Raw genomic sequence first — 19757 nt, 5'->3', positions numbered from 1 at the left:
ACTAAAACCTACAACCCATGGGAAACATGTAAATATCCATCAACCACGACCCTTCCTAATTTGGAGAATCATCAAAGTATCATTTACATGTTCTGCCCTAGATGTTCTTACACATCAGTCAGGGGCGTAAATAAGGATTCTGTAGGGGGGGTAAAATTTTTCAAGTCGGCATTTCTGGCATTTACAAACTCCATCAAATAAAGGCTTCATTTCAGCTTTTACCTTGTTGTATATCCTTCATTATAGTCATTCATTTTACATTAACTACAAAGATCTGTAAAAAAAAGTTAGATAAAAGATAATAGTTTTACTCAAAGAGGAACAGGATGTTACTTTTTTAAATCTTTAGAAAAGCTACTCTGCAAAACTTTGAAAAAATATTGTCTTTGTTTACATTCTTATCTAATTTCTAAAATTTTCTTGTCAATATAGTATGTTAAGATCTTAAATAAATCTAATATGGAAATGATATTATTAAGAAGTAAAATTGTATTTTTCATTGTCCATACCTTTTTTTCAATTAAAAAAAAAATCTAATTGTAATAACCTTGACTATTAGTTTAGAATTTAGAATCATTTGGAATATTTTGACTTAAAATCTGAAGTATCTGGACATTTTCGTGAAAATTTAAAAGATATTCAATTTTAAAATCAAGTTTTTAAATTCTAGGGGGAGGGTATTTACGCCACTGGGGTCACTTGAAATCACGCTTGACAGTCCCTTTAAAGATGGAAGGGGTTCATACATCTTCGCCCTTATCTTTATTTTAATTCTTGAACAATACTAGGACTGAAGTTCTGAAAGGAAACCTGCATCCTGAAAGGAAAAGAATGCGCCAGTATGTTGGGTAAGTAGCAAGTAACGTCCATTCGTCTAGATAGCAACCCTATTGTTATAAGCTTTTTTTTTTTAATTTTTAATTTTTTTAAAATTTATAAAATGATCTTAAAAATAAGGTTTATTTTTATTTATTTCTATAAAGAAGGAGTTTGAAAAATATGAAAAAATGGTTTTAATGTTATACCTAAACGTATATGTTTGTAAAGCGATGAGTCCAAGTTCACTATAAGAAATGTTTTGTGTTCAATAAATCAATCTCACTTAAAAAAATTTGTTTCTATGTAAAATTAAATAAACATCGGACTAAACACCCAGAATTAGCAAACGAATGGAAGGATGCCTCAAGCGATCGCAGTAAAGTATGATTTGATAAATACTGTTCAGAATTTAACGCACGAACTGCTCACTGCCACGCGCATTCACGTCTCGTAGAGCCAACAAATTAAAAGAGACCATTGCTAATGGCGATCCTGATTGGAGGGATCTACAAAAAGAATAGGATCGAGGGCCTCCCAGCCAGGGCGTTTGTACTCCAAATTTAAAATCTAAAGAAAAAAAATTCGATCTTTCGATCTGTCCACGTTCTTCGGCTAACAACAGGGAAAGAAAACAAGGCGTGTTTGGGTTGTCATTTATGTATACTTTTTCTCATACATACTACATAGGGAACGTTTTTTTAAGCTTTCAATGCATCGTGGAATATGAAAATGTTTGAATTTTTAGGCAAGCTAAAAACAGAGAGGCTAAGCTGCAAAGAGAAGAAATGCAATTTAGGTATGTTGGAGTTTTCAAGATTTTTTCCCAGAACAGTTTTCTTAAACAAAATTCATAAAGATATAATGTGCATGTTAAGGATTTGTTTTTAAATAACCCTTAACATTAAATAATTTTGTTTTTTAAATAGTTTTTCAGCAATGAAAAGGATTATATTTTTGTGGCTTATATGTATAACGGACAACGAACTTGCATTTAATATCATATTTTTCCAAATATGTTTTTGAATTTTTAAGAATCTTCACAATGATTTTATTCAATTTAGACAAATGCACGACTTGCTGAAGTCCCGGAAGAAGTTACTAGAATTTACATCCGGTAGTTCCACTTCTCTACCCTTGACAGTTCAACGGATGGAGAATCATTCTATTCAGCTTGGGGGGAGAATGAAAGTTAGGTAGGGAACAATGTAATCTAGACAAAAGGAATCGAATTTATGCTGAATTACTGCATGGTAACTCTTAGTTTTGATTTAACACCAAACAAAACGTTCTTGTTTTGTTGTTCATCCGATCTAGAGGAACTGGCATAAGTGATTTCTGGTCTAAGGGTTTTCTGACCTATAATATTATTAAATCTAAAAATCTCAGGTTAGGGTAAGCTGGATTGGTAGAGTTAGTTTGGGGTTGGACGTAATTATTAAGGAGAGTTGGTTTTAATCCTGTTTTTTAGAGAGTTCTAGGAATGGGGCTGTCTTGGGCAGACCACCTAATATAAGTCTTATCCCTAGAGTGATGGGTCCAGTTAGCCTATGAATACTTTTCGGCAGCTAGGAGCGCCGACCCCTATTTCATTGAACGAAATAATAATGATAATAATCCGTAAAAACACGCGGGGAGTGAAAACTACTCGATATTTTCTAATAAAAACTACTCGATATTTTCTAATAAAAACTACTCCATAATTATGTCGGATATCCTTTAGGTCGCTTTCCTCTAGATCAATTTCCAGTACATCAGAGAAGCACCTTAATGGGACTCCAGACGTAATTTCAATTGACTTAATACTGCACAGCAGTGTTACCCCTTGGCCTTATCACCTTTGTCTGAGCACTATGTAAAAGATATCCTCGTTTTTCTATTCCAAAGCTTGTTGAATTCTCTTAATTTCATGCATTTTCTGTGCAGCATAAAAACACATTTTTAAAATTATTAATTTTTAGACAACAACAAGAAAATAATCTTTCCTCAGGCAAAGGATTTAAGCGGATAACATGCAACTCTTTAATTGAAGAGTCGGAAGAAAATAGTCTACAGTCTCTTTAATTCCTATATTTTAGAGTAAAAAGAAGATATTTGGAAGAAATGCAAAGAATAAAGGCTGAAGTAGGAGAAGAAGGATTGAGTAGTGATGATGAGCAAATCATTAGAAATGTCAAGGTTAGAAGAAAATAATAATTAAATGAAAAATATGTTCATTGCAGAAAACTTCCATCTGATATTCTATTTACATTTATTTAAGACATATAAACAAACTTGTAGACGTGAATACTGTAGATCGTTAATAATTTTGTAATTATAAAGGTATTGTTTGCCTTTTTTATAATACAGATACTATTTTTAGTACTATTCGATGCGTTACAATCCCTTTAAATAGAAATTAAGTTGAAGCGGATAAAATAAAGAAAATAAGACTCTTTTTTTACTATTCGTGTTCATCTCTTATTAGAAGCTACCAAAATATTCAAGAGATTGAGATGTAAGATTATAAATAATTTTAATAAAATAAATTTTTAAACCAAAATTATCTAAATTTTAGGAAAACGAGATAAAATTCAACATTCTTCCAGAATTTGATCCGTACATTAAAAACAGGAAATCACAGATTTTTTAATGTATTCTTTAAACTCGTTTGCTCATGTCCGATTCACAACGGTACCCTTGAACCCTTTATCTGGTCAAAATGTTGAAGATGAACTTGTTTTGATAATTTCTTCAACGTTATCATGAAGTTGAAATATACTTTTTAGAGAAACCACAATTTAAAATAATCAAACAATTAAACTTGGACATATTATTCAAGGGTACCGTTGTGCATCGGACATACCACTCTTTAAATGGAGGGTCACAAGAAATTGCGTTTACAGACCCTTTACTAATTGGGATTTTTTATGTAAAACATAATTTTTTATTTAAATCTGTGAAAATAGCACAAGCACTCCGAAATCCGGGAAATCAGATTCAACGACTAAAGAACCTAGTGGGCCGGTTAATCTGGATCAAGAGAAAATGAGAAGCTCGTTAACACAGGTATGCCGTTATGTTTCTTCACGCAAAAAAAAATCCGAAAACTTTTATTTAAATTCAATTTTAAATGTTTATTTATTTATACATCTTCAAAGTGCATACTGGATAGGGTGCATAGGAACCATTTTAAAGCTGTACTTGTCAAGCTGAATATACTATTTTTTCCTCTTTTCTTATCAGAATTTTTTATTGCCAAATTAAAAAGAAAGTACATATTGTACAGTTCGGCTTTGAAACTGTGGATTAGGAAGACGACAACTAGGCTCAAGTTAAGATTTTAATTTGTAAAACGAATTTGGAACAAAGCAATTGTGCAGTTTACGCTTTAGACATACTCATCATACTAAATCAGTTTATATATTCAAGTTACTGGTGAAGAAATTTCACATCAAATAACAACATCAAATACAATAAGATTGCTTTAATTTCGTTTTCCTATTCCACAGATTTATGGGTCCCACTGTATTCCAATATATTTCTCATTATTCAAAACTTAAAAGAATTTGGGCAAAGTGTTAAATTTTCTCCATTTCCACTTTGATTCACGGATTCCAATGTTTTTGCAGATCTGGATTTAGAGAGTATAATATTGTGGATTTTAGCCCTTAACACTGAGCAGTGAACAGTGAATACTGCATTAATTTTGTTTAGGAAAGCCAACCTTCTTATTTTCATCTGATCAATGACCTATTCCAACTTGGTACTAACAACAGGTTACTAGATCTATTATTATTATTATTATTATCTATCAACCTGCAGACAATGTAACTTGACCTGCAGGCAACAATACAAGGAAAACAGGGTTGAGCTCCGCCACTTGCCCACATGGGAACTAGTGGTTCAGATCTGGTCTGACTAGATATATATAGATACAGGATAATCAGAAAACTCTGAAATAGGAAGACGACTTTTAGACTCCATAAATGAATTTAAATAGTCCAATAAGCATGGGATACCGCAATTGTTCATCGCAAACAGACACATTTTACTTAATTAGTGACTAAATATGTGTCAAGTAAAACTATTTTCTTTGAAACAACAACAATTACACTTTTGTACTGTTATAAAGTCGTCTTCCTATTGCAGAGTTTTCTGGTTATCATTGTATCAATCTTGGGAACATTGCTTAGGATTCATTTCATCTTGATGAAAATTCTGGATTCACAACAGTAATGTTACCAAGCCTACCTGGCCCTTGGGATTCATTTTATCTTATTGAGATCCTGGATTTGCAATATTTATCTTATCAATTTTCATTTCTTCTCGATCTTAATCCTGTATTCCCACTATGTATGTTATCAATCCCTCAACATTGCTGGGTGTAAACGTGATCAGAATCCTTAGAATTCATTTCACCTAAATCCTGGATTCCAGTGTTTCGGATCCGGATCCGGTCGGATCCGTATCATTTGGTCGGATCCGGATCCGTATCAGGAAACGTTGATATGGATCCGGGTAGCGCCAAAAATTAACCAAAACCATGGAATAAATAAATCAAAATGGTTCGTATATGTATTATTTACATGACGAAAATTTTTCAAAATTATCTTTAATAATTTAATGTTTACATTTATATAATAGTAATGACGACATTTTTAACTTTAGGATTACTATAGTTTAAAAATTATAACCTTGCATAACATTTAATAGGGAAAATCCGATTCACAGAATCAAAAGTTACCTCGGATCCGGATCCGTATCAGGATCCGAATCCGGATCCGGATCCGAATCAAAATGATATGGATCCGAAACACTGCTGGATTCAGAAGAAAAAAATTGATCAGCCCTTTAATAATGTTTGGGGTCCATATAATCTTGATAATTATCCTATTGTAGGTATTGCGTATTACTGAGCTGGATTAGGGTGTGTCTGTATAGTAGGTTCCGTATTACTGAGCCGTATCAAGGGGTATCTGTATTGTAGGTTCCGTATTACTGAGCTGCATCAAGGTGTATCTGTATTGTAGGTTGCGTATTACTGAGCTGGATCAGGGTGTATCTGTATTGTAGGTTGTGTATTACCGCGCAGTATCAAGGGGTATCTGTATTGTAGGTTGCGTATTACTGAGCTGTATCAAGGGGTATCTGTATTGTAGGTTGCGTATTACTGAGCTGGACCAGGGTGTATCTGTATGGCAGGAGAGTCCTATAGCTGCCTTGAACTCCTGGTACTCACTGTATCCTGATCCCAGGGGGTGGAGAACCTGTATACCAAGCGCTATAGCTTTCCTCTCAGGGGCATTCCCTGAACAGGTAGCCACAAAATGGAAATCCTGGTCCTAGTTAAATGATTTGGGGAGGTCACTGAACTAACTACCGCCGGTTTAAATCTATCACCGGTTCATGAGAATTTGAATCAGTGAATCAGGGTTTGAACCGGCGGTAGTTTAATTGTTATTATAGATCATAAAATTTTAACCAAATTTTAACTTCTGTTTTCAATAAAAATCCAAATTGGATAAAAGTGGTGTCTATCTATATTCTTTATACTATAGGATGCATATTGCACAAGGTTAAAACGTAATATGATGTGTTTTGATTGTTCTTAGATTAAAAAATTAATGATTTAATAAAGATAGTTTTTGTTTGTTTAGAGTCCGCCTGATTTTCAACCCCTGATTAAAGTGAATTCAAAGAACGGCTGCTATCAGGTTTGCTATCTTCTTTTGAAATTAATGGACAGTTCTTAAAGTAAGAGTTTACAATAGTTCATAACCCATTCAAAAATTCTTAACAATAACATTAGATAGAAATGAAAATATCCGTTTAGTCAGTAGATTTAAAACATCAAGATGAACATTTTAGCTTCCTTTTTATTTTTTCGCAACCACTCCCTTTCATGCTATTAATAGCTGTAAAAAGAAAAGATTCAGTTTTTATCAATTAATTAATATGCCAGCCATAAAAAAGGGTAGAGAGAGTTCTTTTATCACCCTAGCTAGATAATGTTTAGTGGGAGGGAGAGTTCTACTATTATTATTATTATGCTAGATAAAGTTTAGTAGGAAGAGAGAGTTCTACTATTACTACTATATAATGTTTAGTGGGAGGGAGAGGATAGGGAGAGTTCTATTATTGTTAACTAGATTATGTTTATGGGAGGAGATGTTAAGGAGAGTTATTTTATTATTATACTAGATAATGTTAAGTGGGAGGGAAAGGGTAGGGAGAGTTCTATTACTGTAAACTTAATAATGTTAGTGGGAGGAGATGTTAAGGAGAGTTATTTTATTATTATACTAGATAATGTTAAGTGGGAGGGAAAGGGTAGGGAGAGTTCTATTACTGAAAACTTAATAATGTTAGTGGGAGGAGATGTTAGGGAGAGTTATTTTATTATTATACTAGATAATGTTAAGTGGGAGGGAAAGGGTAGGGAGAGTTCTATTACTGAAAACTTAATAATGTTAGTGGGAGGAGATGTTAAGGAGAGTTATTTTATTATTATACTAGATAATGTTAAGTGGGAGGGAAAGGGTAGGGAGAGTTCTATTACTGTAAACTTAATAATGTTAGTGGGAGGAGATGTTAAGGAGAGTTATTTTATTATTATACTAGATAATGTTAAGTGGGAGGGAAAGGGTAGGGAGAGTTCTATTACTGTAAACTTAATAATGTTAGTGGGAGGAGATGTTAAGGAGAGTTATTTTATTATTATACTAGATAATGTTAAGTGGGAGGGAAAGGGTAGGGAGAGTTCTATTACTGTAAACTTAATAATGTTAGTGGGAGGAGATGTTAAGGAGAGTTATTTTATTATTATACTAGATAATGTTTAGTGGGAGGAGATGGTAGGGAGAGTTTTATGATTTTATTGGACTAGATAATGTTAAGAGGGAAGGAGAGTTCTATTATTATTATTATGTAGATAATGTTTAGTTGAAAGGAGAGTGTAGGGAGAGTTCTATTATTATTATTATAATAGATAATGTTTAGTTGGAAGGAGAGGGTAGGGAGAGTTCTATTATTATTATTATAATAGATAATGTTTAGTTGGAAGGAGAGGGTAGGGAGAGTTCTATTATTATTATTATAATAGATAATGTTTAGTGGGATGGAGAGGGTAGAGAAAGTTCTCTCTGTTATCTATTTGACTGGTGGTGGGATAGAAAGGAATTATGCAAAGCTAGTATCAGTTCAAAACCACCGGCAGAGTCAGGTAACGTGTTCAGGGAAGAAATGTATTTTTTTTTAAGTTTTGTAATTGTCAACCCAACTCTTGGGATACAAATTTAAATTTGTTGTGAAAACATTTTTGCGGGTATTTAACGTCATTTTCTGCAATTCACAATTATATTATAATTTCATCAGTTCAAGGTTGAGGCTGTTTACAATGTTCCCACTAAGGCCAGACTACAGTCTAAAACTCCAGACTTTATTCAATCTTGAATCTGATATTTATGGTTTTAAACTTGTTTCTTTCTTTGCCAGCTCATACAAGCTGGCAGGAGGAGATGGGTAGACGATAAGAACCTAGTTGCCCAACATCTTGATTATCTTCATTACGACATTCTCTGCCTTGATACTGAGAGTCTGGAGAAGTGCAGCCAGACAACCAGACGTTGACTAAACTCATGATTTTCATAAAGCATATTTTACTTTTATGTTTTTTTTTCGTCTTTTGGGATTTTTCTCCTTCCTAGAACTTTGTGTGTGGTGCTTGGACAGTTTCAGATCAAAATGGCTTCTGGAGTTTTTAACCTTTCATGCACTTTGAATGATTTTATATGTGAGTATCAGTGTACACATTTGTGAGAGAATCAATGTACATTATGAATGATTCTGTAGCATATGGTGGCAGTCATAAGGCCCATAGAGCAGTAGCCGCAAAAATTAAAACATGATACGTTTATTTAAATAAAAACTTGTTAAACAACTCCTTGTTGTTTTTCTAAAGTTGACCGATAGACTGAATAGTTAGGTCAGTCATACTGAGTGGCATATAAAGTGGATTCATGGTCAGAGTAATTAGGCTTTTAGTGGCTGCACAACTAAGGAATGAAAATTGAATGTGTAGAGCAAAAACCTTTTCTTCAGATTCATATTTAAATATTTACCAAATAATTTTTACGAACCATAAAGTTTTCTAATTAAAACCTTATACAAAGAGGAAACTTAGGGTACCTTAATAGATTCCAGTATGGGTGCCAAAACTTAGGGTACCTTAATAGATTCCAGTATGGGTGCCAAAACTTAGGGTACCTTAATAGATTCCAGTATGGGTGCCAAAACTTAGGGTACCTTAATAGATTCCAGTATGGGTGCCAAAACTTAGGGTACCTTAATAGATTCCAGTATGGGTGCCAAAAAGCATGCAAGCATGCACAAAAAATGTGTGTTTCTGATCTTTACTTTATAGGGTGGTTGGATTATAGAACCAAGATATTAAGACCGGTAATCGTACATGCACTAAGAACTTTGTCAAAAAAAATATTTTTTTTTTAAAGAAAGAATTTTCATAATCAACCCATTAGCAATCTCATTTCTAAAAACTTCCAATGTGAACCATAATCAATATTTCAAACTTAATTGACCATTATTTTTAAGTTTCCAACTTAGGTTTTGAGTTGGATGGAGTGGAATCTTGTGATTCAGGAGTACCACCTGGTAGAGTACCCCCTGCCAGGTACCCGACCTCCTGGAAGGTTCGGCCGGGGTCGCATCAGGAGAAAATTGAATACAGACAACAAGAAACTGAAAGGTAGCAAACCCTAAAATATCACTGTTAAATATTGAATAGAATTTTGGAAAAAGCATTGTCAACAAATCATCACTTTAAAAGATTTTTGAAAATTTTAAAAGAAAATCATACGGTGACTTATGAGTTTGGGAAACTGTAGCGACTTAGGAACTATTTCTTTTAGGAAATTGCGAATTGTTTTAATTATTCACTAGGGCCAAGTCCTTTAACATAAGTTCAGTAACCTTTTAGAAGAATCTTCATCATCAAGCTCTAAGGGTGTCAAGAATATCGGTTTGATTTGTTCATGAAAATCAAAATTTTGCCTAATTACAAATTATTTAAAAGTGTCTGCAAGCTTTAATTTAAGTGACCCTCTATGCTGAGGTGGCAATGCCCGATTTACAACTGTACCTTTGAAAGTTTTGTCTGATCAAGTATGAATTATATAATATATTCATGTTTTTGTTTATTTTAAATGTTTTTTTATTGTGGTTTCTATGCAAAAGCGCATTTCTTACTTAAAAGAAAAATGAAGAAACCGTTGTAAATCGGGCATTGCTATGGAGGGTCACTTAAAATTATGCTCACAATCCCTTTAATACATTATATTTAGGTATTCAGTTCCTACAGTTCCTTATGAATGGAGAGTTCAGGACTACAGGTCTTGTGTTGGGCCGGTCAAGGGAGGTCTGGCGGTCAAAGGAAAAAATCACACCATGCTCAAATCTAAAAGGAAATTTTTTTATCAAAATTAAAAGAATTTCTTATTCTTGTTAAACCCTTCCTGTAACTAAAATGTTAAGAAAATCGACTTAAAATCTTTATGTATGAAAAATGTACATTGTACATATACGTGTTTTCTAATGACGGTCAAACCATAAAACAAAGAAATATGGCTTAAATAGCCCCTCCCCCCTCTCCCATGGAAACACAGGAAAAGGGACTCATTCCCCAGACTTTTTCTGCCGATTATTGAAATAGTTTTAAATACCACGGGAAACGCTGAGCACTTTACTCAAGAAAGATAAAGAAAAAGGGAGCGTAGGCCTCTTTATGTAACTATTCTGACTCTGGTAAGAGATGCAGTCTCTAGATTACCCAACGGTGAAGGATCAAGGTAATGCTCTCTAGATTACACAACGGTGAAGGATCAAGGTAATGCTATCTAGATTACCCAACGGTGAAGGATTAAGGTAATGCTCTCTCGATTACACAACGGTGAAGGATCAATGTAATGCTATCTAGATTACCCAACGGTGAAGGTTCAAGGTAATGCTCTCTAGATTACCCAACGGTGAAGGATCAAGGTAATGCTCTCTCGATTACACAACGGTGAAGGATCAAGGTAATGCTCTCTCGATTACACAACGGTGAAGGATCAAGGTAATGCTCTCTCGATTACACAACAGTGAAGGATCAAGGTAATGCTCTCTTAATTACACAACAGTGAAAGATCAAGGTAATGCTCTCTTAATTACACAACAGTGAAGGATCAAGGTAATGCTCTCTAGATTACTTAAACGTGAAGGATCAAACTACAGATATCTAAAATCTCCAACGCTGAAGGATCAAGGTAAAGATCTCTAGATTATCCAGCTGTGAAGGATCAAGGTAAAAGATCTAAACAAAACGGTTTAATACTGATTAATTAGCGTGGAAAATAATAAACGGCTTCATAATTATGGATCTATTAAAAAAATCCAACTTTGGAATTAATGAAACTTGTGTAATATTTCAGCCAATGCTAGAAATGCATCTTTCATCGAGAATTCTAATTAAATTCAACAATTCTCGCAAAAATTCAGATTTTTTTCCAATTTTCTTAATTTCCAATTATACAGGAGTGATATTATGGAGCTTCTTCTGTATTCTCAATACCTGACAGAGAATATTGATCAAGTCAGTCTCAATACTACAGTTAGTGGAGCTCTGGACAGGTCAGGCTTCTTATTATTATTATTATCATTATTTATTATTATGTAATTATCATTATGAATATATGTAGTCCAGGCTCTAGACTCAAAGGAACTGTTTGCTTTTTTTGAATTTTTCAGGTTACAGAATGAGACTGATTCTTGTGTGAAGTATGATACTAACAGGAAAATATGGATTTATTTACACAGGTGAAGTCTGAGGCAAATCGGTTCAGGGGTTTCAGAGTTTTGATCATACGTTCATCCAAACAGACAAATATAGAGTACACCGCAGGTTCTTCAGCATTGACTTTGATTGAATTCCTTCCATATTAAATGAATTAAAGCTACATAATGATAATGTTTAAAAATATTACCTTTCCTTGGTTGAAACGAAAATTATTATCTGAGTTTTATTGTTTTGTCTGGTTGAAATGACATTGTAATGACGATCTAAAAACCTTAAATTCTCATAATTGAACGATTTTATTTGTTTATCTTGTCTTTTGTTGGAAGCACACTAATATATTTTGGTCTGATTTTGTTATTTTTATAATTTATATTAAATTCAATTCCCATAGACTTATCCAATCAGTTTTTCTCAATACTTCTAGGGACAAGAGTTTAGCTGAGTTAGAAAATTACCAGGCCAATCTAAAGCCAAAGCCAAGACCTAAGAAAAAGATAAAGGTATTAAATAAATCGTTTTAAAGATATATATTTTTTTAAATTTTCTGATAAGTCAGCATCTTGATTCTTGATAGTAATATATTTTTTAAGATCATTATAATTCCAGTTGGATGACATGGGAGATAGAAAGAATGCAAGGGAAAGTATTCTGGGATCTGCCCTCTTGGGAACAAGGTCAGGCTCCCCCTCAAGATCATCTCTAGGCTCCCCCTCAAGATCATCTCTAGGATCCCCTGCAAGATCAACCCTAGGATCTCCCGCAAGATCATCATTAGACTCTGTCTCCAGATCAGCTACAGGAGTACCTAAAACAAATCTTGAATCTACTTTAGGATCATCTCCAGGAACAAGTTTAGTAACCTCTCCAAGATCTTTAATTGGTCCTGGAACTACTTCTGGATCACCTACCAGACCATCTGGTATTAGTATTGGATCTCCTACCAGACCATCTGGTATTAGTATTGGATCTCCTGCAAAATTATCTATTGGTGGACCTGGAACAAGTCTTATTTCTCCATCCAAATCAGGAGCAACCATTATAAGTCTAGTGTCAGCTACTGGAGATGGAACAATGTTTACAGCTTCCACACCAAAAAGGTCTGAAAATTGATGAATTATAAAATTGACTGATCAGAATTTAATGAATAAGATTTGAAGACTAGAATATTAAATTAGAAAGATATCAAACAAATTGATAATTGTGAGGTGTGAAAATAAAAGTTTAGGAAACTTGTTTGTTTGACACTGAGAAAACATGAAGGCTGGGGAAATATTATGATTGATATTGTAGAAGAATATCCATGGACTATTGCATAATTGTATGTTCTTGATTTAAAAAGGCTGTTTTTAGGGTCGTTAAAGGAACACCTCCTACACAGGAGCTTGGTAATTCTCCCAGATCAAAAGGAACTCCGCCTAAACTTGCTTCACCTCTCTCTGTACGAGGATCAACTGAAGCTACTGGTATATCAAAAGGAACGCCTGTTATAAGAGAAGGAAGTACCATTGTAACTGAAAAAACGCCTACTTCAAATGAAGGAACGCCCACCTTACCTGGCTCTGGTAAAATCCAACGGATTATTGTTCGTGGAGAGAATGGACAGATCCTTCCCCTGTCCCCTGCTACCCTTAACATGCTCATCGAATCAGGGGCAGTTCCTCCTGGAGTTCAAATACTACAGGATACCCCCCATAATCCGTAGTTTATCAGGGTCAGTACCCATTGGAATACAGATACTCCAGGAGTCCCTTAGTATTTTATAGTTTATCATGGATAGTATCTCTTGGAGTTCAGATACTCCAGGAGTCCCCTAGTATTTTATAGTTTATCATGGATAGTATCTTGGAGTTCAGATACTCCAGGAGTCCCCTAGTATTTTATAGATTATCAAGGAACGTATCACATGGAGTTCAGATAATTTAGGAGTCCCCTATTTTTCTATAGATTATACTCAAAGAGACCCTCAGCTTTAGTATTTTATATGATTTGTCAGTTTTCTAAAAAAAATCGTGAAGACCCCCCCCCCCCCAAAAAACTTTTAAAATTATAATTTGTCAGCGTACATTCTCTTTTACCCGCTCTGAACAACCCAGTCGATTTCCTTTGAGGTAAAAAGAAACATGAAAAATAGGAAATGCTAGACTTTTTGGGAGAAATATCACAGACGATCGATAGATACCATGGAAAGCTTTCTCAAAATCCGCCAACTCATTCTATCCCTCGGATTCTATTTTATTAGTAATAATGAAGGTCGTTTACAGCATGTATTGTATAATTAGGTAAAAAGAATCAGTTTTGTTCACATAAATTTAATAATAAAATTTTGAGATCTGTGTTTAAATACTTTTGTTACTCTTGTTACAGATATGTTGTAAAATGGTGAGATTTGTAGCAAGTGTATCTGAACGTTCAGTAAAATGTACGGAATGTCAAGGAGTTATTGTACAGGGTGACCTCAGGTACAGCTGGAAATAGTTTTTGTTAAAATATTTAAGGGACTGACTACGAAATACGAGATAGCCCTTCACTGAGAAACTGCTCGAAACTAAAGTAGGACCAATAAAACTACTTCAGGCAATCTTTTGTGTATTGCTGTAAAGGTATTCGATTTACGATTAGCATGAAAAACCTCTTATTAATTGAAATGTGTCTGAGTACATTGCTTGGACCATAAGGTCTTTCTATTACGGGTGTTAGGTCATTTCATAGAAAGACTTTAATAGATAGGACATTTAATAGAAAAAGAAATTTATAGATGGGACATTTCATAAATAGGACATTTCATAAACAGGTCAGACTTTTCAAAGACAGGCAATTTCATAGAAAAAGATTTTTTATAGATAGGTAATTTCAAAGAAAGAAAAGTTTTTTTTAGAGACAATTAAACGTTTTTGGTATGTAAATATGTTTGACAAACAAGAAATCAACAATATATTATTTTACCAATTTAAAGCAAAAATGAGAAAAATATTTGAAGTAAAGATCAGAGAGATCGCAGAAAGAAAAATTTGAAAAATATTATCTGTCTATGATATGTCCTATCTATGAAATATCCCATCTTTGAAAAGTCATTTATTAAATGTCCTTAATATGTCTTTGATATGACTAAATATTAAATGTCCTATCTATGAAATGACCTAACACCCAGTATTGTAGGTCCCACTTTAACATGAACTCGCTTATTTTAAACATTTTTCTAATGATAAACAGTAGATACCTTATGGCCTGAACTAACATGGGATTTAAGGTGAAGACTTCCTGTCGTAAAACCATAGCATCGAGTTATCATTAATAAACTAAGTTAACAATTGGTTTTTGCAAACATCTCAATGAACCTGGGACTGAAATAAAAATTTAATCACAGATTTAATCCATGACTAATGTTTACGGATTTTACCAAATGCCTGGATTTAGAAATTATTGTAGTATACGTAGATAAACTTCATGAAGTTATGATATTGAGGAGTCATAATAGATAAATATAGATAGATTTCCAGCTTGAGAAGTTTATGATTCTGAAAGTTAAACTAGATTTTTCTGGGAAAATGGCTAACATGAATAATTTATCGTTGAGCAGAGAAAGCTTTTAAAGATAACATTGTGAATTAGACTTACCAATCTTTAAATGGAGATTGGAGAGTAAATTTAAATTACGTTTATTTAAACATTTGAATTTTAAAGGATTGGTAAGGGAAGTTCTGTGTTTAAATTCTTCCACGCACCCTGTTTATTCAACAATTTCGCCAGGGCTGGCAGAGGAGCAGTTATTATTAAGGTAATACTCAGAGAACCAGAAAACTTAGAAAAAATACGTATCGTCGATATCTTGCCTTTACTTGCTCAGATTTTTGTAATTAATGATTTTTGTATGTTCTAGATCTGAATCCAATGAATTTGAGCCAGGTCGCAGAACTACCTACCGCCGGTTCAAACCTTAAATCAATGCTTCAAAGTTAAAGATTTATAAGGATTTGAATCCGTGATTCAGGATTTGAACTAGTGGTAGGTAGTTCATTTAATTCGGTCCCAGGGCACTTTTTTTGTTGTAAAAGTTCCGTCTCAAATCACAAATTATTTACAAGAATTCAAGATACGTAGATTTCAAGAGGTGCCATTTCTCTCATGAATCAAACTAAACAAATCTTACTTCTTGAATAACTATTTATTACTAAATATTTTATTACTTGCTTATAAATACCTTTGTCTTCGGGTTGTTTATTGCACATTATAGTATTTAACATTTGAGACTAGGGCGATTTTAAATTGTTGCCATGTCTTTGTCATTTGTTTGACCCCACAAACCCAAACATACTTTATGAAGCCCTAGAAATGAAGGGTCTAAAGCTCTAAATTACTATCATCTTTTAAGGAGTATTTTGCAAAAACCTTCTTAATTTTAGCTTTTTGCATTTTGATTAACAGTGAGTAAGTCTTCTTTCTAAGAATATTTATGTTTGTTTTATATATTCTGTATTAGGGAATTGAACATTTTTTCATCTGCTTGAAAATCAAGGTTTTTTTTTTAAGGTTAGATAGTAGATACTCCAATGTACGGACAATGTCGTCTTCATAACAATGTACACTCAAAATTCTCCGCGGAAAAAATCCTTCCCCTCTCTTTCCAACAACGTTGTCACTTCAGTTTCAGCCCATTAAAGGGAGTGTTGTGAAAAATAAAAGGGGGCTAAAGGCTTACGGCGAAAAATAATCGCTTGTGATCGCTACTAATCTTACTTCTATCTGTTACATCTGTAAGAAGAACATTGTTAAAAATGACTTATACTGAAGAACGTAGAGTCCATACAAATTCAGAAAGTTGCAATGTATGACTCTTATCGTAAAATAATCAATTTAATTTCAAACAAATCATTCAGATATTACAACCTAAAGGCATCGATTATTTTTCAACGCATTTGTATATGGTTAATGTTTCATATTATTTGTTAATTGTTTTATATGCAATGCACTTAAAACGACGTTTTTTCCGCTAGGTGTCTATACCACATTCAAAGCATCGAGAGCAGAGACATCAGGCGGCAAACTATTTTGGCGTTTTAAGTGCATTGTATACAAAACAAATAAAAAATATGAAATATTAACCTTCTGTAAATGCATCGAAAAATAATCGATGACTATAGGTTGTAATATCTGAATGATTTGTTAGTAATTAAATTGTTTGTTTTTTTACGGTCTAAGTCTTTATTATAGAAGCTTGATGAGATAGAGGGTATGGGTAATCTACTTGATGTTCATCAAACTACAATCAAACAACTTTTTGAGAACTATGCAAGGTACACATCGATCCAGCTACGGGGGTGAATATTTTCCCGACAATCTTTTTTCTCTTTTGAATATATTTTTTCTCCCAGAAGATAGATATATGAATCGGGGAAAATGAATAAGTGTTTAGGGGAAAAGTATGAAATAGAATAAAAAAACTTACCTTTTCACGTCCAATTTGTCATCCCCCCCCCCTCCCCCCAGATCTTCAATCTTGTACTGGTTCTGATGGTACAACGATTGGATCAGTGCCATGTTTCCTTCTTATTACCAAATTTCATCTAAATTGTCAGACAATGAGCTATAGATTTCTTACTCTTAAACATTTGCATTATTAGGTTGTTCCACTGTTTTTGCTTGATTAACAAATATTACAGAGGTCAAATACATAAAGTGGAATGAAAAAATGAATATTCGTAGACAAATATTTATGTCTATCTATTCCTTTTTTATTAAGGTCAATGCAGTTTGAACTGTACTCAATTGTCATTTCAAATACTAAAGTAAAGTTTTTTAAGTTTTTTTTATTATTTTATTTACTAAATAAACCCAAATTTAGACAATATTTCCAACCTGCTCAGCTGAATGATCTCGGCATCTCTCAAATTAATCAAGGTTAAATTCAAATAAAAACACCGTTTCTTAGTCGTATTTTAACACTCTTCTTGTTGAACAACTGAAAGGGACTGTTAGCGTAATTTTTATGTTTAAAAGTGCCTAATTCTGATAATCATAAACAATTATATCTAATTCATAATAAAACAGACACAGCTCGTTATGAATCGGGCATTATTATCTTTCCATAGAAGGTTACTTGAAATTACGCTCACAGTCCCTTTAACAACCAACTCATAGAAATATGTTTTTACCATGCACGATTTTGATTTAGTAAACTTGCATCACTTGATCGACCGCATAACATAATTAACCTACTAGGATTTTTATACGAACTAGTTTTTTCCTAATTACTGTGAAAGCCATAAAACAGTGGAAGGATTGTCGTATTCTTCCATTTAATTAAAAATTACCGCTAAGAATATTGTGTAACTTATTTTTTTTTACTTTGCTTTGAACTTTCTCAGTTTAAGAACAAAAACTAATTTAATACAATTAAAAGATGTAAGGAAGTACGACATCGCCAAGAGTATATATTATATTGGATTTTTTATGTGTTTATTTTTAGTATTGCCACTGCCATGTCTGACTGCCGAGTCATCTGCAAAGACCAATTTGTCCAACCTAAACCAAAATTCTAGTTCCACACCATTATCTGCAGGAGCATCAACTGCTGTAGCTAAGGATTCAGCCAACATTGATAAACTTAGAGCTACTGGAACCACCCGAGCAGCTGCAGTTACTGGAATAATGACATGCATTGTATCAGGAGGGCAGAACAATGTAGTAGTACCGGGAGGGCAGAACAAGGTAGTAGTACCAGGAGGGCAGAACAACGTAGTTTTGCCAGGAGTGCAGAACAATATAGTTCTACCAGGAGTGCAGAACAAAAGAGCTGTACAAGGAGTGAAGAACCACGTTGTTGCACCAGGAGGGCAGAATAGTCCAAGAGTTTCAGTTATAGTGCAAGGATGTCAGAACAACCTGGGAGCTTTGTCTTCTGGATCTGTAATTCTTATTTCTAGTGATAGGTATAAATAATTAAAAAATAATATCATTAAATTGTTCATTTAGATTGTTTTTATGTTAACTCTAGAATTTTTTACAGAGCTGAAAACTTTTGTTATGGATACACTTTTATCAGGTTGCTAAATTTCTGAATCCACTTTGGACACTTTTGATTTCTTCTTATTCCTTTCTTTTGGATATCCCTGCTGGATTCCGACCAATAAAAGTTCTCCCATTGATTGCGCTTCAATTATATACTGTCCTGGATATCAATTCAAGATTAAAATAATCGGCAGTTTAATGAAAAGAGGAGATTAAGCATTGATCTCGACATCCACAATACTGAAGTTTTAAGCTTATAATTACTTTGTTTAGTTGAAAAATATAAATTTTTTTTTACAGTGAAGATGAGAAAACTGCACCAAGGGTTGTTCCAATGAAACGGTAAGGATTTTTTTATAACTTCTCTTAACGAAATTTTGATCATGCAAAAATGGTTTTAATGCAATGGACCGATGTCAGGTCAAAAACTATAAACGAAACAAATCATTCAACTCTTTGATATATATATATATATATATATATATCAACAAACCGGTTCTTGTTGTCGTTGTGTTTAAAAGTATATAAAATGAACGAAGGCAGTTCGACTTATCGAGAATTTAAAGTAAAAATATGACAGAAATCTCTACTTGGCTGAATTTAATACCTAACTAATACCACGGTAAACTGCCAGGAGACCAACCTGAAAACAGCTCTGCTATGGCTGCTCTCCTTCCGTTGATAATTAATAGAAATCATATAAATATGTAATTTTTATGCACAACCTGTCATATTTTCAACGGAAAAATAAATTATTAGATTAGATTAGATTAGATTAGAATATAGAAACCTGATAGAATCCTAGAAAATTGTTAAAAAACGGCTGGAATCAAAAACATTATCATATATCATAGGTATTAGCAAAACAAATTTTTGTCATTAATTATGAAATATTAAGCATAGAGAAAAAATTTCCCAGAGTGTGGATGCATCGTCTTTTACAATCTACAGAGCCAAATCAAAAATACACTGTTTGCGGTGAATATAGAACAGACCAACAGACGGACGGAGGACAAAATTTAGAAAGTTTAAAAGTCAAATGTTCAATGATAATTTAAAATATTTCAGGGCTCTCTCTGCCTTATATATGAATCGGGGAAAATGA

General features: G+C 33.4%; 2 protein-coding genes across 5 annotated transcripts in view; both read left to right on the top strand.

Annotated features, from left to right (window-relative positions):
• LOC111699912 (nuclear factor related to kappa-B-binding protein-like) overlaps window positions 1–14012 on the top strand; it is a 17130-nt gene extending 3118 nt beyond the window's left edge. The window contains exons 4-22 of one of the 4 annotated variants that reach the window (XM_023470680.1): window positions 789–848; window positions 1565–1615; window positions 1881–2012; window positions 2895–2994; window positions 3374–3429; window positions 3765–3864; window positions 4513–4574; window positions 5958–6114; window positions 6456–6512; window positions 7912–8020; window positions 9421–9562; window positions 10158–10277; window positions 10575–10661; window positions 11386–11481; window positions 11599–11667; window positions 12072–12147; window positions 12254–12550; window positions 12584–12744; window positions 12998–14012. In XM_023470680.1, the coding sequence (XP_023326448.1) occupies window positions 789–848; window positions 1565–1615; window positions 1881–2012; window positions 2895–2994; window positions 3374–3429; window positions 3765–3864; window positions 4513–4574; window positions 5958–6114; window positions 6456–6512; window positions 7912–8020; window positions 9421–9562; window positions 10158–10277; window positions 10575–10661; window positions 11386–11481; window positions 11599–11667; window positions 12072–12147; window positions 12254–12550; window positions 12584–12744; window positions 12998–13349 (2284 nt within the window). In that variant the 3' untranslated portion in view covers window positions 13350–14012. Of the gene's footprint in view, window positions 1–788; window positions 849–1564; window positions 1616–1880; window positions 2013–2894; window positions 2995–3373; window positions 3430–3764; window positions 3865–4512; window positions 4575–5957; window positions 6115–6455; window positions 6513–7911; window positions 8021–9420; window positions 9563–10157; window positions 10278–10574; window positions 10662–11385; window positions 11482–11598; window positions 11668–12071; window positions 12148–12253; window positions 12745–12997 lie in introns of all 4 variants that reach the window. The other 3 variants (XM_023470681.1, XM_023470679.1, XM_023470678.1) reach the window with 3 other exon arrangements.
• Window positions 14002–19757, top strand: LOC111699907 (uncharacterized). Its single transcript, XM_023470672.1, has 7 exons — window positions 14002–14106; window positions 15329–15422; window positions 16856–16938; window positions 17487–17542; window positions 18111–18573; window positions 18953–18994; window positions 19721–19757. Exons 1-7 carry the CDS (start codon window positions 14024–14026, stop codon window positions 19755–19757), a joined length of 858 nt encoding a protein of 285 aa, XP_023326440.1. The 5' UTR covers window positions 14002–14023.

This window comes from Eurytemora carolleeae, unplaced genomic scaffold, assembly GCF_000591075.1.
Source record: "Eurytemora carolleeae unplaced genomic scaffold, Eaff_2.0 scaffold317, whole genome shotgun sequence".
Classification (NCBI taxonomy): Eukaryota; Metazoa; Arthropoda; class Copepoda; order Calanoida; family Temoridae; genus Eurytemora; species Eurytemora carolleeae.
The sequence above is the reverse complement of the archived record's forward strand: the minus strand, read 5'-3'. Positions and strand labels throughout refer to the sequence as shown.